The sequence below is a fragment of the Hydra vulgaris genome, chromosome 09 (genome assembly GCF_038396675.1).
Source record: "Hydra vulgaris chromosome 09, alternate assembly HydraT2T_AEP".
Taxonomy (NCBI): domain Eukaryota; kingdom Metazoa; phylum Cnidaria; class Hydrozoa; order Anthoathecata; family Hydridae; genus Hydra; species Hydra vulgaris.
Window position 1 is genome coordinate 59,827,610 of NC_088928.1, and position 23,493 is coordinate 59,851,102.

At 29.6% G+C, this 23,493-nt stretch overlaps 1 protein-coding gene across 1 annotated transcript in view; it reads right to left on the minus strand.

Moving 5' to 3' along the window:
• The window catches only part of LOC100214001 (lactoylglutathione lyase), a 29,375-nt gene extending 24,246 nt beyond the window's left edge, over positions 1-5,129 (minus strand). The window contains exons 1-2 of the mRNA XM_065806214.1: positions 4,968-5,129; positions 4,754-4,894 (exon numbers count right to left, since the gene is read on the minus strand). Of these exons, the coding sequence (XP_065662286.1) occupies positions 4,754-4,894; positions 4,968-5,113 (287 nt within the window). The 5' untranslated portion in view covers positions 5,114-5,129. The remainder of the gene's footprint in view (positions 1-4,753; positions 4,895-4,967) is intronic.
• Positions 5,130-23,493: the final 18,364 nt, after the last annotated feature.

A 23,493-nucleotide genomic window follows, 5' to 3' on the forward strand; every position in this document is an offset into this window, starting at 1 on the left:
TAATGTCCAAGTCTATGCTCCTTTCCAAGTTCTACCATAAAAAGAGCAATAAATTTCATTAGGCTCCAATCCTCCAATCATTTGGCAATCCAATCCTCCAATCATTTGGCAATCCAATCCTCCAATCAAGGCTCCAATCATTTATTTTATGATAAATCAAATCAACCTTCAAGAAAAAGAGGTTTGCTTAGCAAACTTAAGGTTCAATACTTTTTGTCTTCTTTCTAAGAATATTTTGTACTCAATGTTAAAGTCAGAGTAAATAGATGTAAGATCAATATGTTTGCGAAGATTACTCAAGATTAGAAACTGTAAAAAAGTTAGTCAAACCATAAATGGAACCAATAAAATTGATGCTCATATGAGCGCATAAACATTTTTGATCAAGACATAGATGAACAAGCTGAATGATCAAGACCTAGATGAACATCTGAAGATTTTACTGATTAGGAGATTGTAGAAAAATATTATTTTTTGGAGTAAAAATGACATCACAAATCTAACTTCCATTCACAAAGTGTTGAGAAGTCTGTTTAACCTGTCTCCAAGCTTCTTATGTATTATTTTAAAAAAGGAAGCATGTCATAAACATATTGTTGCAAAAATTCTGAGCAGAAAATATTGAAAAGGTTTTATGGCCTAATGTTATTAAGTAAGATATTTTTAATCAGTTTGAAAACTTCATTTTTAGTTTAATAAAATATTTTTATAATTTAGTTTTACTTGTATATGTAATAACAAATGTTTTTAATTAGCATTTTTAAATAACACTTCAGTACCCTAAAATAATCAAGTTTCTATATAAAAAATGTTAAATAACCCATAAGCTAAAACACTGTTTTCAATAAACATTTTAAATATAATATTTGCATTTGTTTATAAAATTCAGACCATATTTGCAAGAAAATATTGTTAAAATAGTAATATCTGATTTAAAATTTTCCAATGCAATTTTGGATTGTTTGTACAACATTGTGATCCAGTAAAAAATAAATTTTTTCCAATATTTTTTGAATAAAATGAGGCATTAGATTTTTATATTTTTAAAACAGTTTATTTTCAAATTGAAAATATCTAAACCTTTTGTAGGATCGTCAAATTTCTCAGTATCCACTCTTTTTTGTTCCTCTAAACTGCTTTTTACAAGAGTTTTTGGTTTTTGCGCAAGATATCTGTTTATTTATATAAAAATTGCATATTAAATACAAAATTTGGTTTTATACTTGTTACAAGCATATGTATGTAACATTAATGTCACAATAATATACACATAACAAGCATCATTTATTGTGCCATGAAAAAATTCTTTAGACATAATTTTTTTTTTGCAAAAACAAAGACATAAATTTTTTTTTGCCTGTTTATTATCCAATGAATTAAATTTTTTTGACTTTGTGTTTTTCATTTTAGTTACAATAATAATTAAACTTTTGAGAGAGGAAAAAAAAAATGATATGATGATGATATAGCTGCACAATTTTTTTGATTTACATTAAAAACATCAAAAGCATTTGTGAATAAGTTTATCTTTTTAAATCACATTTTCGCTTAAATGGTTTCTAGGTTTGTTTAAATACCTTCTCTTCTTTTTCACCAGTCAACAATCTTTTCACTAATAGCAAATCAAAAGTATTCATCATAAGTAAAAACATCTTTAATTATTCTTATATATTTTTAGATAATTCTTGATATTTTATCTTATAAACTTAAAATCTTTTATTTAAGTTTAGTTAATGATAATTTTAAACTAAAAAACAAATATTATTAAATATAATATATACTTTTAAATAAATCAAATAAATTCAATCCAAGTTAAAATTGGATTGAATTATAAACTTATAGGCATTTTACTACAATAAAATAAACACCTGCTGGTTAGTTTTAAGAAAAAAATCTTCGTCAAAAATCTTCAACTAGTAAAGAACAGGTAAAAATTTTTGGTAAACTGGAAAAGATTTGGTAAAGAACACGTAAATGTTTTTTGATGCAACCTCCTACTTTCAATATACTGAACAGTATAAAAACCATTAAGTGAACATAAAGCTATAGTAACTGAAAAAAATGTTTGTAAAATTAACTTTCAGTATAAGATCTCTCTAATGGTGATAATACAATACAGTTTTCTTAGTTGGCAATTGTGTTATGGGTTTTATATACTTTTTCAACAAAATCTTTTCTGCAACTGTTGCTAGTTGACTTTATTTACACTAAATTTTAAAAATTGCTGAAAATAAAATTAATTTTGACTAACCTCCTCCAACCATCACTTTATTACAGTAAAATCTTCATCTATTTTCAATACTTAAAAGTCATTATATTGAAGATAACCATTAATGCATTTTTAAATGACCAAGATGCTATATTAAAACTTTCACTATTTTGGATTGCAGATTTTAACAGGGTTAGAAGTAGGGCTGCCAAGAGAGGGGGGGGGCGGGACAGTTTGTCCTGGACAGCAGATATCCAAGGGGCACCAAATGATAAAAAGGTACCTTAAAAAAATAAGGTTATTTATCTATAATATAGGGAAATTTTGATAAATAAGGGCACCAATCAGGGTTGCTGACCCAGGCGGTGTGATAGCTCTGGCAGCCCTAGTTAGAAGACAAACTCCAAGAACTGTGGAAAGACAAATTCCAAGAACCAAATCTGGCACCAATTGCTCCAGGTCTTAAAGCATTCTGGAAATTTGTCCCAAAAATGACTTCCAGAACTTAATGACATGGAACTCATACTTTTAGCTCACCCTTCATTTGTAAAAAAAATTATCTACAATAAAATACATAAAAGGCAAACATAGCATAACTCTGAATGATCTTGGTAATTTGATGACTTTACCTTCTTACCATCTCCTTTCCATTTACAAGGTGTAGAGACCTGTAAAATTAGTTTAAGAAGCATCTAATATATGGATTTGAAGCCAAACATCAATCTATACTAACATAAGTACTCAGTCAAAAAATGTGTCACAGATATGTGCCATTAGGATTTTATGCTTCATTATACTATGATTTATTTGCTTTGCTTTCTTGCTACATTCTTTAAATAAATGATTGGTTTTAGTTTTATATTGTTTTTTAAATTACTTGTTAAATAATAATTTAGAACACAGGTTAATAAATTTTTTTTTTGCTTGAAGTATTTAAACTTTATTGTTTTTTTAATATTTAATTCAAATCTAATCTCATTTTTTGCCCATATGCTTTAGTTTTTTTGTTGTTGCAATAATCAGTTTATAAATTTATACAAATTAAAAAAAAAAATAATTAAACAATTGAAAAAAGTTGTCATTGCTACTCTCAGTACAAATTCCCTTAGTGGTGGAAAATGTGCAGGGAAAAAAAACTTATCAGTGCTAATGTCTTTTAAAAACAGTTTGAACTCAAATGAAAGCACTTCATTTAATATCAAAATTCCTTCTAATTATTTAAAATGTTTAAGTGTGATGTCATTTCAAGCACAAATTAGAATTTTTTTAACCAATATAAATTTGATAATTTATATTGGTTTTATGTGAAGCAGATAGCTTCACATAAGCAGCAAATTGCTTCACAATTTGATCTTTAGATAACTACTAAACCATATTGTGCAAAACAAGGTAAGAATACTCATTAACTTTTTGTAGAAAATCAAAAAACTGCAAACAAGAACAACTTGTGCAATGTTAATAACATCACAAGACTCATCACTTATCAGAGAGAATCCTAATGCAGATTTTATGCTTTTAATTTGCTAAGTTAATTCATAAACTTGTAATTTCAGACAAAAAAAATTGTTACTTCAGAATTTAACATTGATCTACACTCATTTACAAGTACAACCTCACTTTTGTTGCAGATAATTTCAAACAAAACTGGGGACAAATGACTTATGTACAAATAAATTTGATGATATTTTTATTTGCATAAGTAGTATTATGTAATTACATAACACTACTTATGGTATGGTATCGTATGGCACTAAATTGTAAAATCGTTCAACTCTTCAACAAAAAAATATTAGTGAAGATGAAGGAAGCACTCCTCTATAAGACTGCAAAAATATAAAATTCATGGCAGCTGAAGAATGTTGGAAACAAGTCAAGTTTAAAGTGATGATACCAATAATCTTAGAACCTTCTTCTTAGGAATATCTTAAAAATTTTGGGACTAGTAAAGCCCAAATATCTTTTATTTAGAATGTTAGTTAATTGCAACACTATTATATTAAAAGATTACTACTGAGTTGCTAGATAAATTTTCAACAGTTATTGGAATAAGCTGTGACTGAATGCAAAGACTTTGATTTTGTGATGATAAAATACAAACTAATGGCTTGTCTGAACAGCGTATTATACAGCTGTTTGGTCACTTTACTATGCAAATATAAGCAACATATTAGCTCATTGAATTTCAAAAGAAAAAAAAAATATCGAACTATAATGTGATAATGTATAAATTTTTGCTACACTTTTTATATACAAAGTTTTCAATTTATGTTCTTTAAACTAAAATTAATTTAAAAAAAATCAACATTTAAAAATCTATATGAAAAGTGGATACAATAAAGTTTTTGATACAATATATTGTTTCAAAACTTCTATATCTTTTACACAATATGATTGAAATACTTTAATAAAATACAAATACATCAGCCCAACCTCATTAAATAAATAACTAGAACTTGTTGCATTAATGCATTTAAACAAAAAGTTATTTTAGCATAAAAATAATATTAAACATTATTTACTTATAGCTAGCAATAAATAATTTACTGAGTTAGCTCCAAAGTTCCTTTACGTGAAAAACACCATGCCAATCTTTCTTCGTCATTGTTGGGAATATCTTCATCTTTTTCAAAACCCATGAAATAGACTGAAAATTTCATTGCTGGAAAATCCAACTTATGTAAAAGTCTAAATAATTGAAAAAATATTATGGATAATTTTCACAAATTTTTCAAACAACTAGACAAATAAATTATTTCACCTCATTCCAAGAACATTGCTATAAAATACAAGAGATTTCTTAGGATCTTTCACCCGTAGCATTGTTTGTTGAAGATAAAATTGTTCAGTGTCTGGATCTCTTTTTGAAACACAAGCCAACACTTCTTCTGTGGTTAAACCAGACATTTATAATATTTCTAAAATACATTTAAAATTTTAAAAAATACTTTAAGGAAAAGAAAAAAATCAAGCAAGTTTTAATATATGCCAGAGTTACTCTTTGTAAACCAACACCAAAGAAGTTTTTGCTGAGAAATAAGTTATTTCTCTAAATCTTATAAATGCAGTTACTTCAAATAACTGCATTTGTAAGATTACAGTATATGGCAAAATATTAATATGTATTTCTCAAGTTATTAACATTCATATTTTTTTAACTATTAGATACAATATATATTTCAAAAATACTCTTATCTATAAGAAAAAAGTATTGGTTTTATAGTTAATGTTATAAGTGTGAAATTACTAATAATAATAAACTCCTAAAATAAAGAAATAGTTGATTGAAACAAATTCATAAATATCTTTTGTCAAATATAAATATCTTGATATGGTATATAAATAACAAAATGTACTTTTGTTAAAATTCAACAACAAAACTACTACATAGTAGTTTTTTGAAATTTAGTTCTGGCTTTAATTTGCTTGTATCAATAATTCATTGAATTATGATTAAATCACAAAAATCAGCAAATTATATTTGTTTAATTTAAAAAAATATTGTGAAAATTAAAAAATAAAAAAACTATCAAGTGATATCAGCAAAAAGAAAAGTTAGTTATTGATTTTTATTTTAAAACAAACATTATGATTGTTTGCTTTAAAATAGAAATTGTGTAGATAATTAATCTACACTATGCTAGGTCTAGAAAAAAAAACTATAGTGTTAGATAAAATGGAAAGAAACAGAAGTAGAAGAAACATTTTATGAAAAAAAAGGTATTTCCTCTGTATTTATTATTTTCATGTATTAATATATACATAATAATACATAATATATACATAATAATACATGTTTTTTTACATGTAAAATAATAATAGTATTATTATTTATAAAAATAATAATAGTATTATTATTTTTCAAAAATGTAAAAAAACACCTGTACACCAGTATAAGTACAATTTGCATGAGAACTTTTGGTTATTATTTAAAGCAAAATGCAATTCTATTTTAGATCACGGTGGTTAGATAACCTCTTGAGGTCACACTTAACACATCTTAGGAATCCTCTGCAATACACTGCAAAAAAAAAAAAAAATGACGCAAAAATCCTAATCTAGCAGAGCAGGTCATGTGGCAGCAATGAAGCAAAGATAACTCTGGATGTCTTCGATTTCAATCAAAATACAAGTAAAAAAGTGAAGAAATAGAAGGAGTAATGTTTTCTTTATCTAAATTCCAAAAAATGTTAGATAAAAAGAATATACGCGGCTGAATTTGAAAAGGACCTTTAAAGATTAGAAAAAAGAATTTTTCAGGTCAATTTTACAATAGCAAATGTTTGTAAACAATAAAATGAAGTACAGTCTATACTTCTTAGAGAATTTCTACTTTATGAGGCATACTGTACTACAGAGTGCCTCATTAAGTAAAAATTCTGTTTAACTGTTTTCAGGTGCTGCTATCAAAAAAATTAATAGCAAAACATATGTGCGCTAAACTGTTGTGTAAATACACTGTATTATTCAATGCTAGTTACAAGTGTGAAACATGGCCCATATTTACGCCATCCCATAAATTGAGCGTGGCGCACATTTAAATGACACATGAGACCCTGGAATAGAAATTATCACCGCACCAGCAGAAATAATGAAAACACGGATGCGTTTTGAAATAATAGAACTTAGTAGGGTACTAAGCGCGTCCGAATAATACAAGTTTATAATAACAACGCTACGAATACCTTAAGAAGTTCATTATGAATATATTTACTGTAGATGTGAATAAAATCCACAAGAAATGGTACTATAATTAAAATTTTTATTCTTAAATAGCGATTTTCCAGTAATCTTTTACATATATTACATATTTTCTACTAGATGTTACGCAATACTTTACATATCTACTACTAGATAGTTACGCAATATATTAATATTATAATGCGGTAGTAGTGTAGTGATAGAGCGCTCGCTTCATAAGCGAGAGGTTCCAAGTTCGATTCCCGCCACGTCCCTGGTAGTACCGCGCTCAACTTGTTTCTCCACGCAGCAACCTTGTTTGTCAAGGTTCGTGTTTCGGGGTTAGAGAGTTAAGAGAGGGTTATAACCACAAGTAGCCTCCTCATCTGTGGTGGCCTTTTCGGCCTTGGGGATTGAGGTGAATTATAAAAAAAAAAAATCTCTATATGAGGGGATGTAATATTCAATTAGCTTAAAACAAAAAGATGTGATATTCTGCATATTAATGCGACAAATTAGTATAACTTTTGTGAACAATATACAAAATGGATAATATGCAATAAATTTCCTAATACATCATTACAACAAATTACATAAGAGGTGTGATATTATAAAATATAATACTGGTAGCATGTCGCATATTTCTGATTTTATTAAGGGGATGTAATGTTCTGAAATTCTAAGCAGCAAACACAACTATTTGGTATGTTATTTCTAAACAAATTACATGGGGGATAAAATATTCCAAACAAGTATTACAGATAGTATTCAATATATTTTTAAAATTTATTAGGGAATGTGATATTCTGGGATTCTAAGCAGCAGACTAAAGTCACAAAGTAAATTTAACTTTCTGAAAGCAATGTTTTAAATAAAAAAAATTAGAAAACTTGTGATTGTTGTGTTGTTTGTTCTTCCTATAAATCAACCTTATTATTTGGGAACTAATTTTTTTTTTTCATTTATAATGTATTTTGAAAGAAAAGTTTGAACGAAAAATGTTGTTTTTTATAGTATTAAAAAAAAGGAACCGACTAAAGCGTTTATATATTATCTACCTTGTTTTTGTTTTTGTTTTATTATGTTTGCATTGCTTGTAATGAATTAGGAAGATTAATCAAGGAAGAAGAGTATATAATACTTTTTGAAACATCAAAAGTGTGCAATACTTTTTAAAATACGAAGTGAAATTGGGGTGTATAGATATAAAGATTGCTCTCTACTCATTTCGGTTTTATGAACTTATTGTTCAGGATAACTAATGAGACGCTTTTAACGCTCGATATAAAAGAAATTAATGAGAATAAAATCAGCGTATAAAAACGTTTTGTTTAATCTGCTTTTATTAGAGTAAATCCTTACTCGACAGTATCATGAGGCTTTTGTAAATCTCTAAATCACATTTGCAAATCGACATTTACCTTGTAATCTTAATCTGCCTATTTAAGGGCGCCCAAAAAATTAGGTGAGTAACTCGAGCTATTAACCTGAGCAACGTTCATAGCAACTGTGCAACATAATAACTTTTAATCTTGATAAAAATCAAAAAATGAATGGTTCGAGATGGAAAAAAAAATTAGGTAAAAATAGATATTTGATTCCCATACGACTATGTATTGAAGGTATTGTTAGCTTTTGCTCTTAGTGAGTACATCCTCGTTATAGTTCCGCAACATAACTTTAAAACTTTGTAGGTCTTGGTTTTATCGAGCTTTACATGTTTTTTTTATTAGCCGTTACAGCAAACTACTTGATATTCTATAATTTTCTAAATACATAAAAAGTTCGTTCTATTTAGAGAAGTAACCGAGACAAAATATTGATTTACAGGAGTTGCTATTGTTTTGAATTTTTTTTTTTTTTTTTTTGTTCAAAATTAACTTGTTGCTTATGTCTAATTTAGCCAAAAAATTATTATTGTGGTCGGCCCAAAAAACAAAAGTAAAACCGTTTACTGTATCATGCAGTTAATAGCAACCCCTCAATAAGTCTAGAACGAATGTTTACAAGATAGTTGAGATGCAATATAGCTGCTTTATTAAACAAAAAGCTGCTCTCAAGTGGAGTCTGTTTTGATGTCGTAGCTCAATTTATAGTTACAATTTAAACTTTTTCTTTGGTTAGAAAACGATGATTGGCTAGTACAATCTTGAAACTAACCGATTACCCTAGCTTTGATGATAACAAATGTAATCACAAACTATATCAGGATTGGCATCACTGACAAATACTAGCATTTAACTTTCATACTTTTACTTTTAACGACGTTGCCTTTACTTAAGTATTTCACACAAATCATATTTTGGTCATTGTAGTATTTTTAGGATAATGTTAGATTAAGAATTGAATACAATAAAAAGTTTAAGGCGTGCAGACCGCCATATTTATTTCAAGTAATCATAATGACACGAGGCATGTGTGTATTATGCCGAACACAGATATTACATCTTCTTTCTATAAATTTTTTTTCTTTTAAAGATGTGTGTATATATCATATAGTTAAATAAGTTCTTTATAATATACATTGTTAAATGAAGTACCTCAAGTAGGCAGGTCTGTTTTTAGTCGTTGACAATCTTCTCACGTCAGGCTGCGGTTCAGTCGATAGAGTTTCAGGAATACTTGTAGCTTCTTCTATTTCATTGTTTGCTGTTTCCTCATTTGATGTAGGAGGTGTGATAATTGCCGGTAATTCGTAAGGTAAATCAAGTTGTTTTTACTGAAATGCTAGTGGTTGCTCATTGGTTTTAATCAGATATTTACGAATGCGTCGATATACTCTTCCGTTCTTCTCTACCAAGTTGTATTATCTGGGTAATAATAGTTTTTCTTTAACTGGCGCTTTCTTCCAAGTTTCATCTTTTCTTATCCGGGAGGTGTTCTTTGCTACGAGATTTGAGAGTTCAGATGCGTTCCAACTACAGTATTGTTTTTGACGATTTCTGGACTTGGTGATCTGACTATAAGCATCTAAAGGAACTGCTGGTATAAGAAGTCATGGTGAACAGGTAGGGTTGTTCGTGTTCTTCTGCCCATGAGAAGTTGGGACGGAGAGTAGTCCATACCTGTGAGAGGCATGTTGAAGTATTCTAGAAGACCAAATTCAGGGTTGTCGCATTTTTTTTAGTATTTTCTTCATAATTTTCACGCCCATTTCACTGAGACATTTGATTGGGGTAGCTAGGACTTGATGGAGTGAAGTTAAACCCATATTCTTTTGAGAATTTAAAGAACTCTGCACTGTTTTATACGTTGTTATTGGCAATGAGATTTGAAGGTATTCCGTGACGAGTAAAAATGTTTTCATGAATTTGATTACAGAGAATCCCGTTTTGTCATGAATGAAACTGTTCTCAATAAATTTAGAAAAGTAGTCTATAAGAATAACATAGATTTTTCCATGCAACTCGTATATGTCTGATCCTACTTTACTCCATGGTAAGTCAGGAACGCCGTGTTGAATGATTTTTTCCTTTTTGTTGTTATTACGGTATTTAAGGTATTTTTGGCAATTGAGTATTAGTTTATCAATGTCGCTTGTAAGTCCTGGCCAGTAAACAGCGTTTCGAGCTCTAGCTTCCGTCTTTTTGGTGTCAAGGTGTGATAAGTGAAACTGTCTTAATATGAGGGGTCTCATAGCAGTTGGTATGACTATTTTATTTTCTTTTTGAACTATTCCCTCTGCTAGGTGTAAGTTGTTTCTGATGGTCAAATATTTCTTTTCTTCACCGCAAAGCATTTGTTGGTTTCGGGGCCAACCATAAGTTGTATTAAATTTTGAACTAAAGCGTGGACCATAACGTTGCAGTCTTCATTCTGGCTATCATCCTCGTCAAAAATGTTGAGGTGGGCACGTGATAAAGAGTTAGCAATGTGTAGATCTTTTCCTGGAACATATTTTACTATAACTTGATATTTTTAGAGTCTTATTAGAAGTATTTGTATGCGAGGTGATGCTTATGACAGCGGCTTGTGCAAGATATATTCAAGAGGTTAGTGATCACTTTCTATGGAGACCTGTCGCCCATAGGTGCATTGGTTGAAACGTTTACAAGCAAAAACTGTTGCTAAAAGTTCTTTCTCTATCTGGGCATATCTCTGTTCTACTATGGTTAAACTACGAGAAGTATAGCTAATCGTATGACCTTTTTGCATAATACAGGCTCCTAATCCATGTGAAGATGCGTCTACTTGAATCTGGATATCTTTTGATGTGTCGAAAAATGAAAGTACAGGAGAAGATGAAAGAACTTGTTTAATTTTTTCCATAGCATTGGTAGGTTCATGGTTCCATAACCAGAGTATGTCTATTTTAAGCAGCTGACGGAGGGGAGTTGTTATCTCTGACATATTTGGGGTGAATTGTCGCAGATAGTTGACCATTCCTAAGAACCGTTGCTAATCTGTTTGAACATGCAGGGAATGGGTATGCAGATATGGCTTTATTTTTTGTATGATCAATTCTTATGCCTTCATGGCTGATTATATTGCCGAGATACTTGACCTCAGACACTCAAAATTGTATTTTTTTCAGGTTAAATCTTATGTTTCTCTCACTAGCTCGTTGTAGAATTTGTTGGAAAATTGTATCGTGCTCTGCATCTATTTTAGCTGCAATAATCAAGTCATCGTGGATAGCCAGAACATTAGGGATATCAACAAAGTTAAGTTCAATCATCTCCTGTGCAGCATCTGATGCCCATGATATGCCAAATGGCGTGCGGTAGAATTTGTATTGGCCATAAAAAGTGTTAAATGTGCATAGTTCTGAGGAAGGTTCATCTAGTTTTATATGCTAATAGTAATCAGCCATGTCTATGACAGTGAAAACTTTGTTGCCGCAAAGTTTGCTAGAGATTTCTTCTGTATATGGAGTGGTTTTGTATTGTCTTAAAACAGACTTGTTTAGTTCTTTCGGATCAATACATAATCTCAAGAATCAATCTTTTTTCTCTATGATGACCATTGAGTGTACCCAAGGTGTCAGTTTAGAAATTTTTGAGATAACTGTGGCTTTTACTAGAAGGTCAAGTGTTCTTTTAAGTTTAGGTAGGACTGTCATTGATACTTTCCTTGTTGCATAAATGACTGGGTTTGCATTTTTAGCAACTGCGATATGATTTCCTTTAACTAAACCAAGGCAGGTAAAAACAACACCATAATGTTTTAAAAATTTAGCTTTATCAATTTCAACATTGTTAATGTTTAGTATTTCAAGAGATTTGCTGGAACTTAGGCCAAGAAGTGGTTTTACATCAGAAAGAGATACAACAAAAAATTGGCACACTCGTAAATGATATTCTTTTTAACAGTCAGATTGCAAGTTCCTAGTACAGGAATATTGTTTCCACCATATGATTTTAGTCTAGTTATTGAATTTTGAGAGGAGGCTTTCCAGGAATAGAGTTGTGGACGTTGTATGGAAAGACGTTACATTGGGCTCCAGTATCTAATTTAAATTTTATATTTTTGTTGTTGACTGTAATATTTGTTGTTAAATTGTCAGTACATTCCATTGATGCTGCAACATGACGAATATACAACTCTGCAACATTGAGGTTGACTTCTTTTTGATCAGCTTGGTCTACACAATTAGTATTAAAGCGATTAGTTTTGGATCTGCATACTCTAGCAAAATGGTTTAGTTTTCCACATGCTGTGCACTTAAGGCCATATGCTAGACAAAACGAGGTTGTATGTTGTGATCCACAGTAATAGCCAGATTTTTGTAAAGGTCTAATAATTTTTAGGGAGTTGAAATTAGTTCTATTTCCATGTTTTTTTATAGAATTTGCCTGGATTTCATATGCTCTCATAAAATTGATTGCTTTGTGAGCTCAGTGTCTCGAAGTAGTCGTTCTCTGGCAGCTTTAGGGTAGATACCACAGACTACTCTGTCACGTATTAGGCTTTCTTCAAGGGTTCCAAACTCGCATGTTTTAGTTTTATTTCATAAATCAATCAAGAAATCAGTAAATAGTCTGCTGTCTTGTATACATGCATTGAATAAATAACGCTAATAAGTTATGTTTTTTTTCAGGCTGAAATAACATTCATACTTTTAAACTAAAGGTTACTTATAACTAAAACTTATCGTATTCTTCGATTGTGAAAATGATTGTATCATATACTCTTAAAGCGTCTTCACCATTCATATGAAGGAAATCGGCACATTGAATATCTTCATTTTTGTCATTAACTCCTGAAGCTATTTTATAAAGATTCCATCTCTGCTTCCATTTTCGCCAGTTTTCTGAAACATTGCCATTTAAATTCATGGCCTCTAATGGTCTAAGTTGTTCCATTTTATTTTAAATACAGATTTACTTCTGGTACCATGTAGTATTCTGAGGATAATGTTAGGTTAAGAATTGAGTACAATGTAAAGTTTAAAGCGTGCAGACCGCCAATATTTATTTCAAGTAATCATAATAACACGAGGTATGTGTGTATTATGCCGAACATAAATATTACAGCCTGTAACTTTCAGTGCAACTATTTTAATGTTTGCTTTTTTTTTTCTACACATCCGTTGCTTAACACGATGAGAGAATACCTTGTAGCAAAGGTTTTTTCTCTTTTTCAAGATAATGAGCATGAAATCGAAAAAATGTATTTTAATTTTTTTTTCTCACGTATAATATATATCCGTCTATTGGATGATAGGAACAGCAATTTTCAAAATACAATTTGTATATTTCATTTTTTTAAGTTACTCCTCATTAACAACAACCGTTTTCAAGATAGAAACTTCTCCTATTTTAAATATGAGTTTACTAGGTTGTTCAATAACTTTTGTCGTTCGATAAGTGATGGCGCTATGAGGTGATGGCGCTATGAGGTGATGGCGCTATGAGGTTCTTCATTTTGTTCTAAAATTAAACTAAAACTATTACTACTTTTTTATGAACACGTGTGATACGTAGATCTGTTAACTTAATTGTATATTTACAGTTCAAAGTTTCAAAGTTTTTTTACAATTGAAAAAATTGAATATCCTGCAGTAATAAAATTCTTATCTTTGGAAAGTGTAGCACCAAAACAAATTCATTAACGGTTGATAAAAGTGTATAAGGACTCTTCACCTTCAATTAGAACAGTAGAAAGATAAATGCTGAACTTAAACGTGGTTGTACAATTTTAAAGATGATCCACGTGAAGACGTACAAAAAGTGTATTAAAACCAGAAATCGTAGCAAAAGTACAGGATAAGATTTTCAATTAACCGAGAGAGATTTAGTAGAAGCTCTATGCATCTCATTAGGTAGTGTAAACAATATTTTGTCTGGAATTTTAGATTTTAATAAGTTGTGTGCACAATGTATGTGGTATTTGTTAACGATGGAACTAAAACACATTCGATTGCGACTTTCTCAACAACATATAGCGTTTTAGAAAGATTAAAAAGAGTTTTGCGCGTTGTTTCACAACTATGACTGAGACTTGGATCTACCATCATGATCCTGCATCAAAACAAAAGGATAAGTGGCCAGCCAATTGCGTTGTGGAGGCCACATTACCAAAGTCCGCAAAGACAAGTTCAGGATTTACTCTAATAAAAACAGATTAAACAAAACTTTATTATATGCTGATTTTATTCTCATTAATTTCTCTTATATGGAGCGTCAAAGGCGTCTCATTAGTTATCCTGAACAATAAGTTCATAAAACCAAAATAAGTAGAGAGCAATCTTTATATCTATAAAGCTCAATTTCACTTCATATTTCAAAAAGTATTGCATACATTTGATGTTTCAAAAAGTATTATATACTCTTCTTCCTTGATTAATCTTCCTATTTTATTCAAATTTAGTCCCGACAAGGCTGCAAGCAATGACTAATAAGTCGGAAGTTACTGAAAAATAAGGAGTAGCGTTAGAAAGGCAAGAAAATGGCTGACAGAAGACTTGAAAAGTCTTGTGCGAGAGAGTTCTAAAGGATAGAAGTAAGAGGATAAAAACTAGACGAGTAAAAGATTTTAGAGCATGCAGGAACAGATACAATGAAAGGATGCAACTTTGCTGAATGACGATTTAATCGAGAATCGATATGATAGCTTTTTGCAAGCTCCAAGCTGTTACAAAAGTGAGATCAAGTTTTTTGTTTATACAGGAGTATAAAGTTTATTTGACAACAAATAGAGCCACTTTAAATGTAAGATTTTCAGGAAGATCATTAATGTAGATAAAAAATAACACATGACCAAGAATAACCCTTTGAGGTACCCCAGAGAGTACTGGAAATACCTTCTGGGGTACCTAGGATAGCAGTTGGAGGAGTCAGAGTGTTCTCTAGAGTTTTTAAAAATTGCAACTACAGATGCCATTTTTCAGTAGGCAGGAAAACAAGATTCAGTCAAGCACTTATTAAATAGTTTAGAGAGAATTAAAGCGATTTATGGAGAAAAATTTTGCAAGACTATGACACAAATGTTGTCAGTAATCTATTTTTTTTGAAGAAAGAAGAGTTTTAAGATTTTATCATCACTAGATCTGGTGTCAGGAATAAGATATTGAATCTTCATAATAAGTATACATCTGGATTGTCTCAAATTATTGAACTATAAATTCAGCGCTAGCTACTTCTGTAAGATAGAAAATGAGTTTTTAGAGGAGAGTAACAAAATCTTTGACATTGCTCGGGTAGCCAGACGTCTAGCTTTTACGAAAGAGAACACAGTAAAAAAATTTATTTTTACAGGTTTGGTGCTGTATTCTCCTCCATTAAAGTTGGAGGAGGATATTCCAGTGTTTAAACAGAAAGTATTTTATGATTACTTTTGTTCTAAGAATGCCAAAGTGGACAATAATATGTTCTATTTAGATCAAAAATTAAAGAAAAATGTTTATTTCAGTAGAGAAAGATGTATATTACAGAAGAGACAGACCAATCATTCTAGAAATCAGTTGAGAATAAGCATATTTGGTTTAGAAGGATGGAAAATATTTAGATAAGAATAAACATACTTGGTTTAGGAGGATGGAGAAGACAAGATCTAAAGGTGAAATAACAAAAAATGCAATAAAATCCTATAAACTTAAGAGTTTTTACCATTTATCTACACCCGATTCTTAAATCTGAAGTAAGTTTAGATTCTTCAGATGGTGACAATTTGCCTGATAGATTAGTTGATTGTATAAATCTAAGATAATGATAAACATAAGTGCTAGTTGTACTGTTTTAGTTTCTGCTTGATACAGTATAGGTATTCGCTTACAAAACTTCATTAATAACTGCAATCTACAATAAAGCTGGTGTGAATCCAGAAAACATTTGCAGAGTACAAAGAGAGGCAGTGTGATGGACTTTGAGGTATTTAGAGATTGGAGATTGGCTGGAAAATGGCATAACAGGAATCAAAACAAAATATGAAGAGATTAATAGTTTTGAAGTAGAGGTTGGCATCAGGGTTCAGTGGTCAGTTTTTTTACATTTATTTTAGGGAACTATTCTACGCAGATTTTTTTACTGAAAGCAAAAAGCGAAGAAACAGTACTAGGAGTTCAGTACTGAAAAAATAGAATATAAGCAAAAGAGCATAAGATAAACATGAATAAGACTAAAGATATGCTTTGTATAGCCAAAAATGAGAAAACAGAAAATAGTGTGGCCTTTCATGGCCACATTTTTTTTGCTTTCTAATTCTTTCTTGTATCATTTGTTTTCTGAAAAAGTGTGTAAGAAAGAAGTTGCAGTTAACTCTTTTGCTTGTTTATTTTTTCATCAATGGGTTCATAAAAGATATAGTGGCATACAAACTTCTCTTAAGATTGTTGGCTTTGAGTGTAGAAAATGCAGTTTTGATGAATAGAAAAAAGTCCAAAAAAATAATTGATATAAAAAATGGAGAACAGAATCTTTTAATATTACATCCTTTAATGTAATTAAGAAAAATACTGCTAACAGTATCATATAATTAGAATATCAGTATCATATAATTAGAGTATCATATAATTAGAATTTTAGAATATGACATACCCTTTTTGATATTGGGAAGTATATTGCAAACTATAGGAAATAAATATTTAGAATATCACATCCCTCATGTATATTGTTCATAAATGTCATAAAAATTGGTTGTATTTGCTGCTTAGAACCTTAGAATATCACATCGCCTTAATGAAGTTAAGAAATATATTGCATGCTACCAGTATTACATGTTTAGAAAATCACACCCCCATGTATATTATTTATAAATGTCATAACAATTAGTTATATTTGCTGCTAAGAACCTTTAGAATATCACATCGCCTTAATGAAATTAAGAAATGTATTGAATACTACTTGTAATACATGTTTAGAATATTATATCCCCCATGTAATTTGTTTAGAAATAACATACTAAATAATTGTGTTCGAAGCTTAGAATTTCAGAACATTATATCCCCTTTATAAAATCAGAATTATGCGGCATGCTACCAGTATTATATATTTATAATATCACACCTCTTATGTAATTTGTTTAACAAATAACTTACTAAATAGTTGTATTTGCTGCTTAGAATCTTAGAATTTCACATCCTCTTAATGAAATTATAATGATGTATTAGGAAATTTGTTGCATACTATCCATTTTGTATATTGTTCACAAAAGTTATACTTATTTGTCACATTAATATGCAGATTATCACATCTTTTTGTTTTAAGCTAATAGAATATTACATCCCCTTATATAGATATGTAAAATATTGCGTAATATCTAGTAGAAAATATGTAATATATGTAAAAGATTACTGGAAAATCGTTATTTAAGAATAAAAATTTTAATTATAGTACCATTTCTTGTGGATTTTATCCACATGTGCAGTAAATATATAATGAACTTTTTAAGGTATTCGTAGCGTTTTTATTATATACTTGTATTATTCGGACGCGCTTAGTACCCTACTAAGTTCTATTACTTTAAAACGCGTCCATGTTTTCATTATTTCTACTGGTGCGGTGATATTCTGTTACAACCCACAAGGTGCAGGCGATATTCTGTTACAACCCACATTTCAAGTTTTCTTTCGAATAGAGGAGAGGGGGGGGGATTACTTTGAGAGTAAATATTGCTGCATCATAGAAAAAACCGTTGACCACATTGCTGCAAATTTTGAAAATAGAACATTAAACTTCCAGCATCCTGGAAAGGACCTAGATAAACACTAGGAAGTGAATATTCAATTTTTTTAATTTTATTCGAGCATTAGCCTCTTTTCAAAACAGGGTGAAAATGAGCACCTATTTGAGATGACTTTCAACACATAATATTTTAGTCTTTTAGAATACTTGTAGATTAACTCATTGCAATTGGGGAAAATACTGTAAAAAATACAAACAGATGTGTATTTTGCAAAGAACTTTTTAATACAGTTCAGTTCATTTGTAAACATACACATACTATAGTAATAAAGATACTGCAGAAACATTAAATAACTTTTTTTATAAATATAGGAGAAAAACTAGCAAGTATAATTCCTGAGAGAAAAAATCATTTAAATCTTTTTTGAAAAAATCAGATTTCTTTATCGATGAATCGGAGCTTTCGGTTGATAAAACTTCGGTTAGCAATTAATATACTAAAAACAAATGAGTGCGGCCCTGGATGAAATTAACCCTGATTGTAAGTAATCTCAGATATTATGCAAAAACATCTTTTTATAATTTTTAATCTTTCCCAAAAAAAGGCATTTTACCTGACTAATTAAAACTAGAAAAGATAATTCAGATATACAAAAGCAGCGATGACTCGATAAAATCTAACTATAGACCAATTTCCATACTTTCCTGTTTTTCCAAAATACTAAAGCGTATTATGCACAATAGACTGTACAATTATCTTGAAAAAAATAACATTCTTTATCATAAACAAATTGATTTTTTTTTCTTTAATTTTTTGTTCTTTCTTTAAATGTTTTACAATATTAGCTGTTTTACAATTATAATAATTTCAATAATATAATAGAATGATTACAAAATTAATTAGGTTTGTCGGAGGAAGAACGCGGATACTCGTAAAAGACCTTAAGATCTTGTTGTCGAAAACCGCTTTGCTTTTCAACTACGTAGTTAAATTTATTATGTTAAAAATATACATTCTCGTCGAAAGTAAAAATAAATAAACGTGAAAGATATATAACATTCATATATGTAAATACTAAGAATTGAGTTTTAAAAATTTTACTATGTAAAAATTAAAATATAGGAGTATATTATCGATAGATAAAATTATCTGTTGAAGTTTTGTTTTGAATGTGTTGTAATTTCACTTTTGAGTAAAGTTAAAATATTTCAAAACTATTGTGTTCCATAAAAAAGCTACTCGACAAGACATACAAGATCTACCAAAGTTTTGTTTGTTTTACCAAATGTTGTTGGATAAAGTTTTAATTTTATTTATTTGTTTTTTATGTGAGTATAAATAATAAAAAGGATAAGGTAAAAGTGGATCCATTTAGTTTTTTCGATATCATTGATAGTTTGTTTGACTTAAACCAGTTAGAAATTTTAATGAGTCATTATTATATTACTATTCATTTTGTTAATTAATGTTGGTAAGTTATTATCAGTTAAAAAAAAATTTGTGTCATCGGCAAACATATTTTTTGTTAAATTTGATGCTTTATAGAGATTATTAATATTTGTTAAAAAAAGCAAAGGTCCATGTATGGATCCTTGTGGAACTCCGCATGATATATTTAATAAATTTGATGATAAAGATGAACCTAATTTAACAAATTCTTTCCAATTTTTTAAACAGTTTTTTAATAATAATACAATCTCTGTGATTCCATAGAGTTGTAGTTTTTTAAAAAGAATTTCGTGATCAGTAGTATTAAAAGCTTTTGATAAATCTATGAAGATGTATACTGTGATTTTTCTAATGAAATTGCAATACTTCTAATAAGTTGAAGTATTGCATGTTCAGCAGAATTGTTTTTTTGAACCCATATTAATTGTTATATAATATTTTATTTATAGTTAGATATATTCAATTCACAAAATTCTTTCCAAAACTTTTGAAAAAACAGGGAGAACTGAAACTGGGCGATAGTTATTGAGTTTAGTTAGTTCACAGAATATTTTTAATGTCATAAGAACCAATAACAATATTTCCATTAATATCGTCTGGTCCAATCCACCACTAACCACTAACCAATAACTTACCACTAACCACTTACCAATAACTTACCACTAACCACTAACCAATAACCACTTTATTAAGTTTAATGATATTGTATTCAAGTTCCTCGAATGTTGTTTCAAAAATATTTAGAGAATAGTTTAATGAAGAGGGAATGTCACTTGCTAAATTAATGACAATAGGGATATTTTTAGCTAAGTTTGGTCTATCTGGTACCAAATACTTATTTTACTTGCTATTCTAATAGGATCAGTTCCCCATTTATTTCTATAACTTTAAGTTAAGAGTTCGCCATTTATTTCTTTAACTTTGGGCAGAGAGCACATTTTTATTTTATGATTGCTAATGATTTCATTTACATATTTCCAAGTTTTAGAATCATTTTGTATCTTTTAAATTGGTGTAGTACTTCTTTTTTAAGGTTTTTTCTTTGTTTTTCAAACTGTTTTGCATAAGTTTTATAGAGTATTTTATTTTCAATTGTTTTCAATTTTATGTATTTGATATATTTTCGAGGATTTTCTTAAATCTTTTGTTATTCATGGTGATTTTATATTTTTATTTGTTTTACAAGTCTCGTATTTTCGGAAAATTTACATTGTAAATTTCATAAAGTATTTTAAAAAATGAGTTGAACATTTTGTTTGGTTCAAAAGTACTAATAAGACTTCAATTTATCAAAGATAATGGCTCTTTAAATAAGAGAAAGTTTTCATCGTTAATGAGTCGTTTTATAATCACTTGTTTTTGTAGAGGTAGTTGTTCAGTAGTTCTATTAATAGAGAAAAAAATGGGAAAATAATCATATGAATTACTTTTAATAATTCTGTTTTTGAGCAATTTATTTGAGGTATCGGTTGTAATAATATCATCTATTAGTGAAGCTGATTTTGTTGTTACCCTTGTAGGTTTATTTATTTTCGCAAAAACTATTCCACGGAACATGAAAAGTCTCTCAATAGCTATATTTATTATCTCTGTTTTAGATGGTATGCAAAAGAAGTTATAATACACATCACTTTTTAAAGACTGTGGATTATCTAAAAACCTAAGTAAACCAACAAGATCGCTTTTCCTTCTTTGACATATCCTTTTAACTAGAGCATTCTTAAGATTATTTGCTAAATAGCAATCGTGAGCATCAAGTTCTTTAATAATAAATTTTAATGTGCTATCAGCTGTTAATAAGCTTCTCTTCTACAAATTATTTCGGAACCTAAAACAATTGGCTCAAGATTTTTTTTGTCTGTTTGTTCTTTATTACATTTTAAACAACATTTCGTTATAAAATAAAGTAAATGACAATAAAAAGTTTACAAAAATAAATTGATAAAAAAATATAAAAACGCGGAGAATCGTTGAAGACTGTTAGGTCTTGTCGTCGAGAACCGTTTTATATTTTTGCTGAATTTTCAACTACTTCCAGCTCATTATCAGACAGCATGAGTTATTCTAAACTGAAATCCACCAGAGATTTACCAAATACTTTTTTGACTTTGATAAATCTTTGAATCATGACCAGAATTGAATTCCAACAAGTTTTGTCCAAATTCACTTTTAGAATAAAGTTTCAAAGTATCCATTTTCATTTAACGTTTCAAAGTATCCGGATGACTCCAACCTGTTTTATTTACATAGGGATATTAAAACACTTTTTACAGTTAATGAAGAGTTAAACAAAGTAAACGAACGGTTTACATGTAATCAGTGCCGGTTTTAGCAATACCAGCGCCATGGGCCAGATTTCTACGGCGCAAAGAGTATAATCAAATAACCAATTAGTAAAATAAATAATCATTTATTAAAAAGAAAAACTAATAAAATGTAACTTTTCTTGCCTTTCTATCGGCAAATTTTTTTTATTAGTTTATCAAAGTTAATTTTTTCAGCAATTTTATTTTCGATTGACAAAGTTGCTAAGTTTGTCAACTTAGATTAGGATGTTGTTGATCTTACATAGGCTTTTATCAACTAAAGCTTTGAAAAATTTCTTTCCCACTAACAATTCGACAAGGTCAGGTTTTTGCGGAATCTGTTTTATATTGTACAAAAAAGACTATGATTCTGAATACTTACTTTACTGATCAAATCTTTTATTGAATAAGCTTAATATATAGTCAAAAAGACAGTTATTCTTTCAAAGACAAATTCAATTTCAAGCTGTTTTTTTGGGGAAGTTATTGGCTTGTTGCTGACAGTTTCTCCAGCTTGACGCTTAGTACATCGAACTCTTGATGTGGCTTTGAAAACAGGTTGGATTTCTAGTTCTTCGGCTAATTCTTTTGCCGTTAAAATGACGCTTTTGAATCCTGTATTTCTATATTCCTCTAAGAAAATGCAACATTTTTTCAATATTTCTGTGCATCTACCGAGATCCATGTCTGTTGATTGTAGAGTTACAAACAACATTAACTTGAAAAAGTATGTCATACCAAACAACCAATAAAACTATGAAACTAAAATCTTTAAACTGTTCAGCTAGAGTAGCCTCATGAGAAACTTAACTTGAGATTTTCAATAGCCAAAGTAATTAAAGCATCATAGATGTCACTAATTTGATAACGGACTCCTTATCTACGGATAGCTTATATTTGCTTCCCAACGTGTGTCACTGAGCTTTTTAATGATATATAATCCAAAATGATCGGTTAGAATTTTCCATCGAAGAACAGAAGCTGAAACAGTGTGAACAATCTTTGAAGTATTCCAAATAAAGTGACTAATTTTACAGAAGACTTAGCGGCATCACATGGTACGAAATTGTAATTATGACTGGCACACGATACATAAACAGCTAAGGAATTTATGTTCAAAATTCTCCTTTGAACCCTAAAATATTTTCCTTTCATATTCGCCCCGTTGTCATAACCCTGACCCCTACAATTGTTCAATTCCAGCCCATATTTATTTAAAACATCTATAATAACTTTAGTGAGTCTTTCACCAGTCGACTCATTCAAAGTTAAAAATTCATATAAATAATAATAAATAATAAAACAATAAATCAACAAATCGTATTGTCAGTGAAAGTTGCTCTAAATGAGTAATGTCCGTAATACAGTCAGCGGAGTACAGTCAGCAATTGATAATTATAGCTGACTATAATACTTCGATTTCTTTGCGCGCAATATAATTTTTGACTTCGCTTTTTTACCTGTCAGCTCTATAAATTCATTTTGTATATCTTTTCCAAAGTAGTGGTCTGAAACATCACCCTTCATAGCTAACCGCAAGTGCTCCTGCTTAACTGGGTCAAATTTGGCTAATAGTTGTACTAAGCCTGAGAACTTTCCATTATTAGGCGTAGGGGAAAGGCGCCTATGATGGCATACCGGTCATATTTCCATTAAAATTGGTTTTGGTAAAAAACTGATTAGAGCTACATGACTATATACTGACTTTACATTAGTTTTAGTGAAAATACGTTCCTTGTGCACAAATATTGTTTTTAAAATCAACAAAAATCGATTTTGGGATGTGCT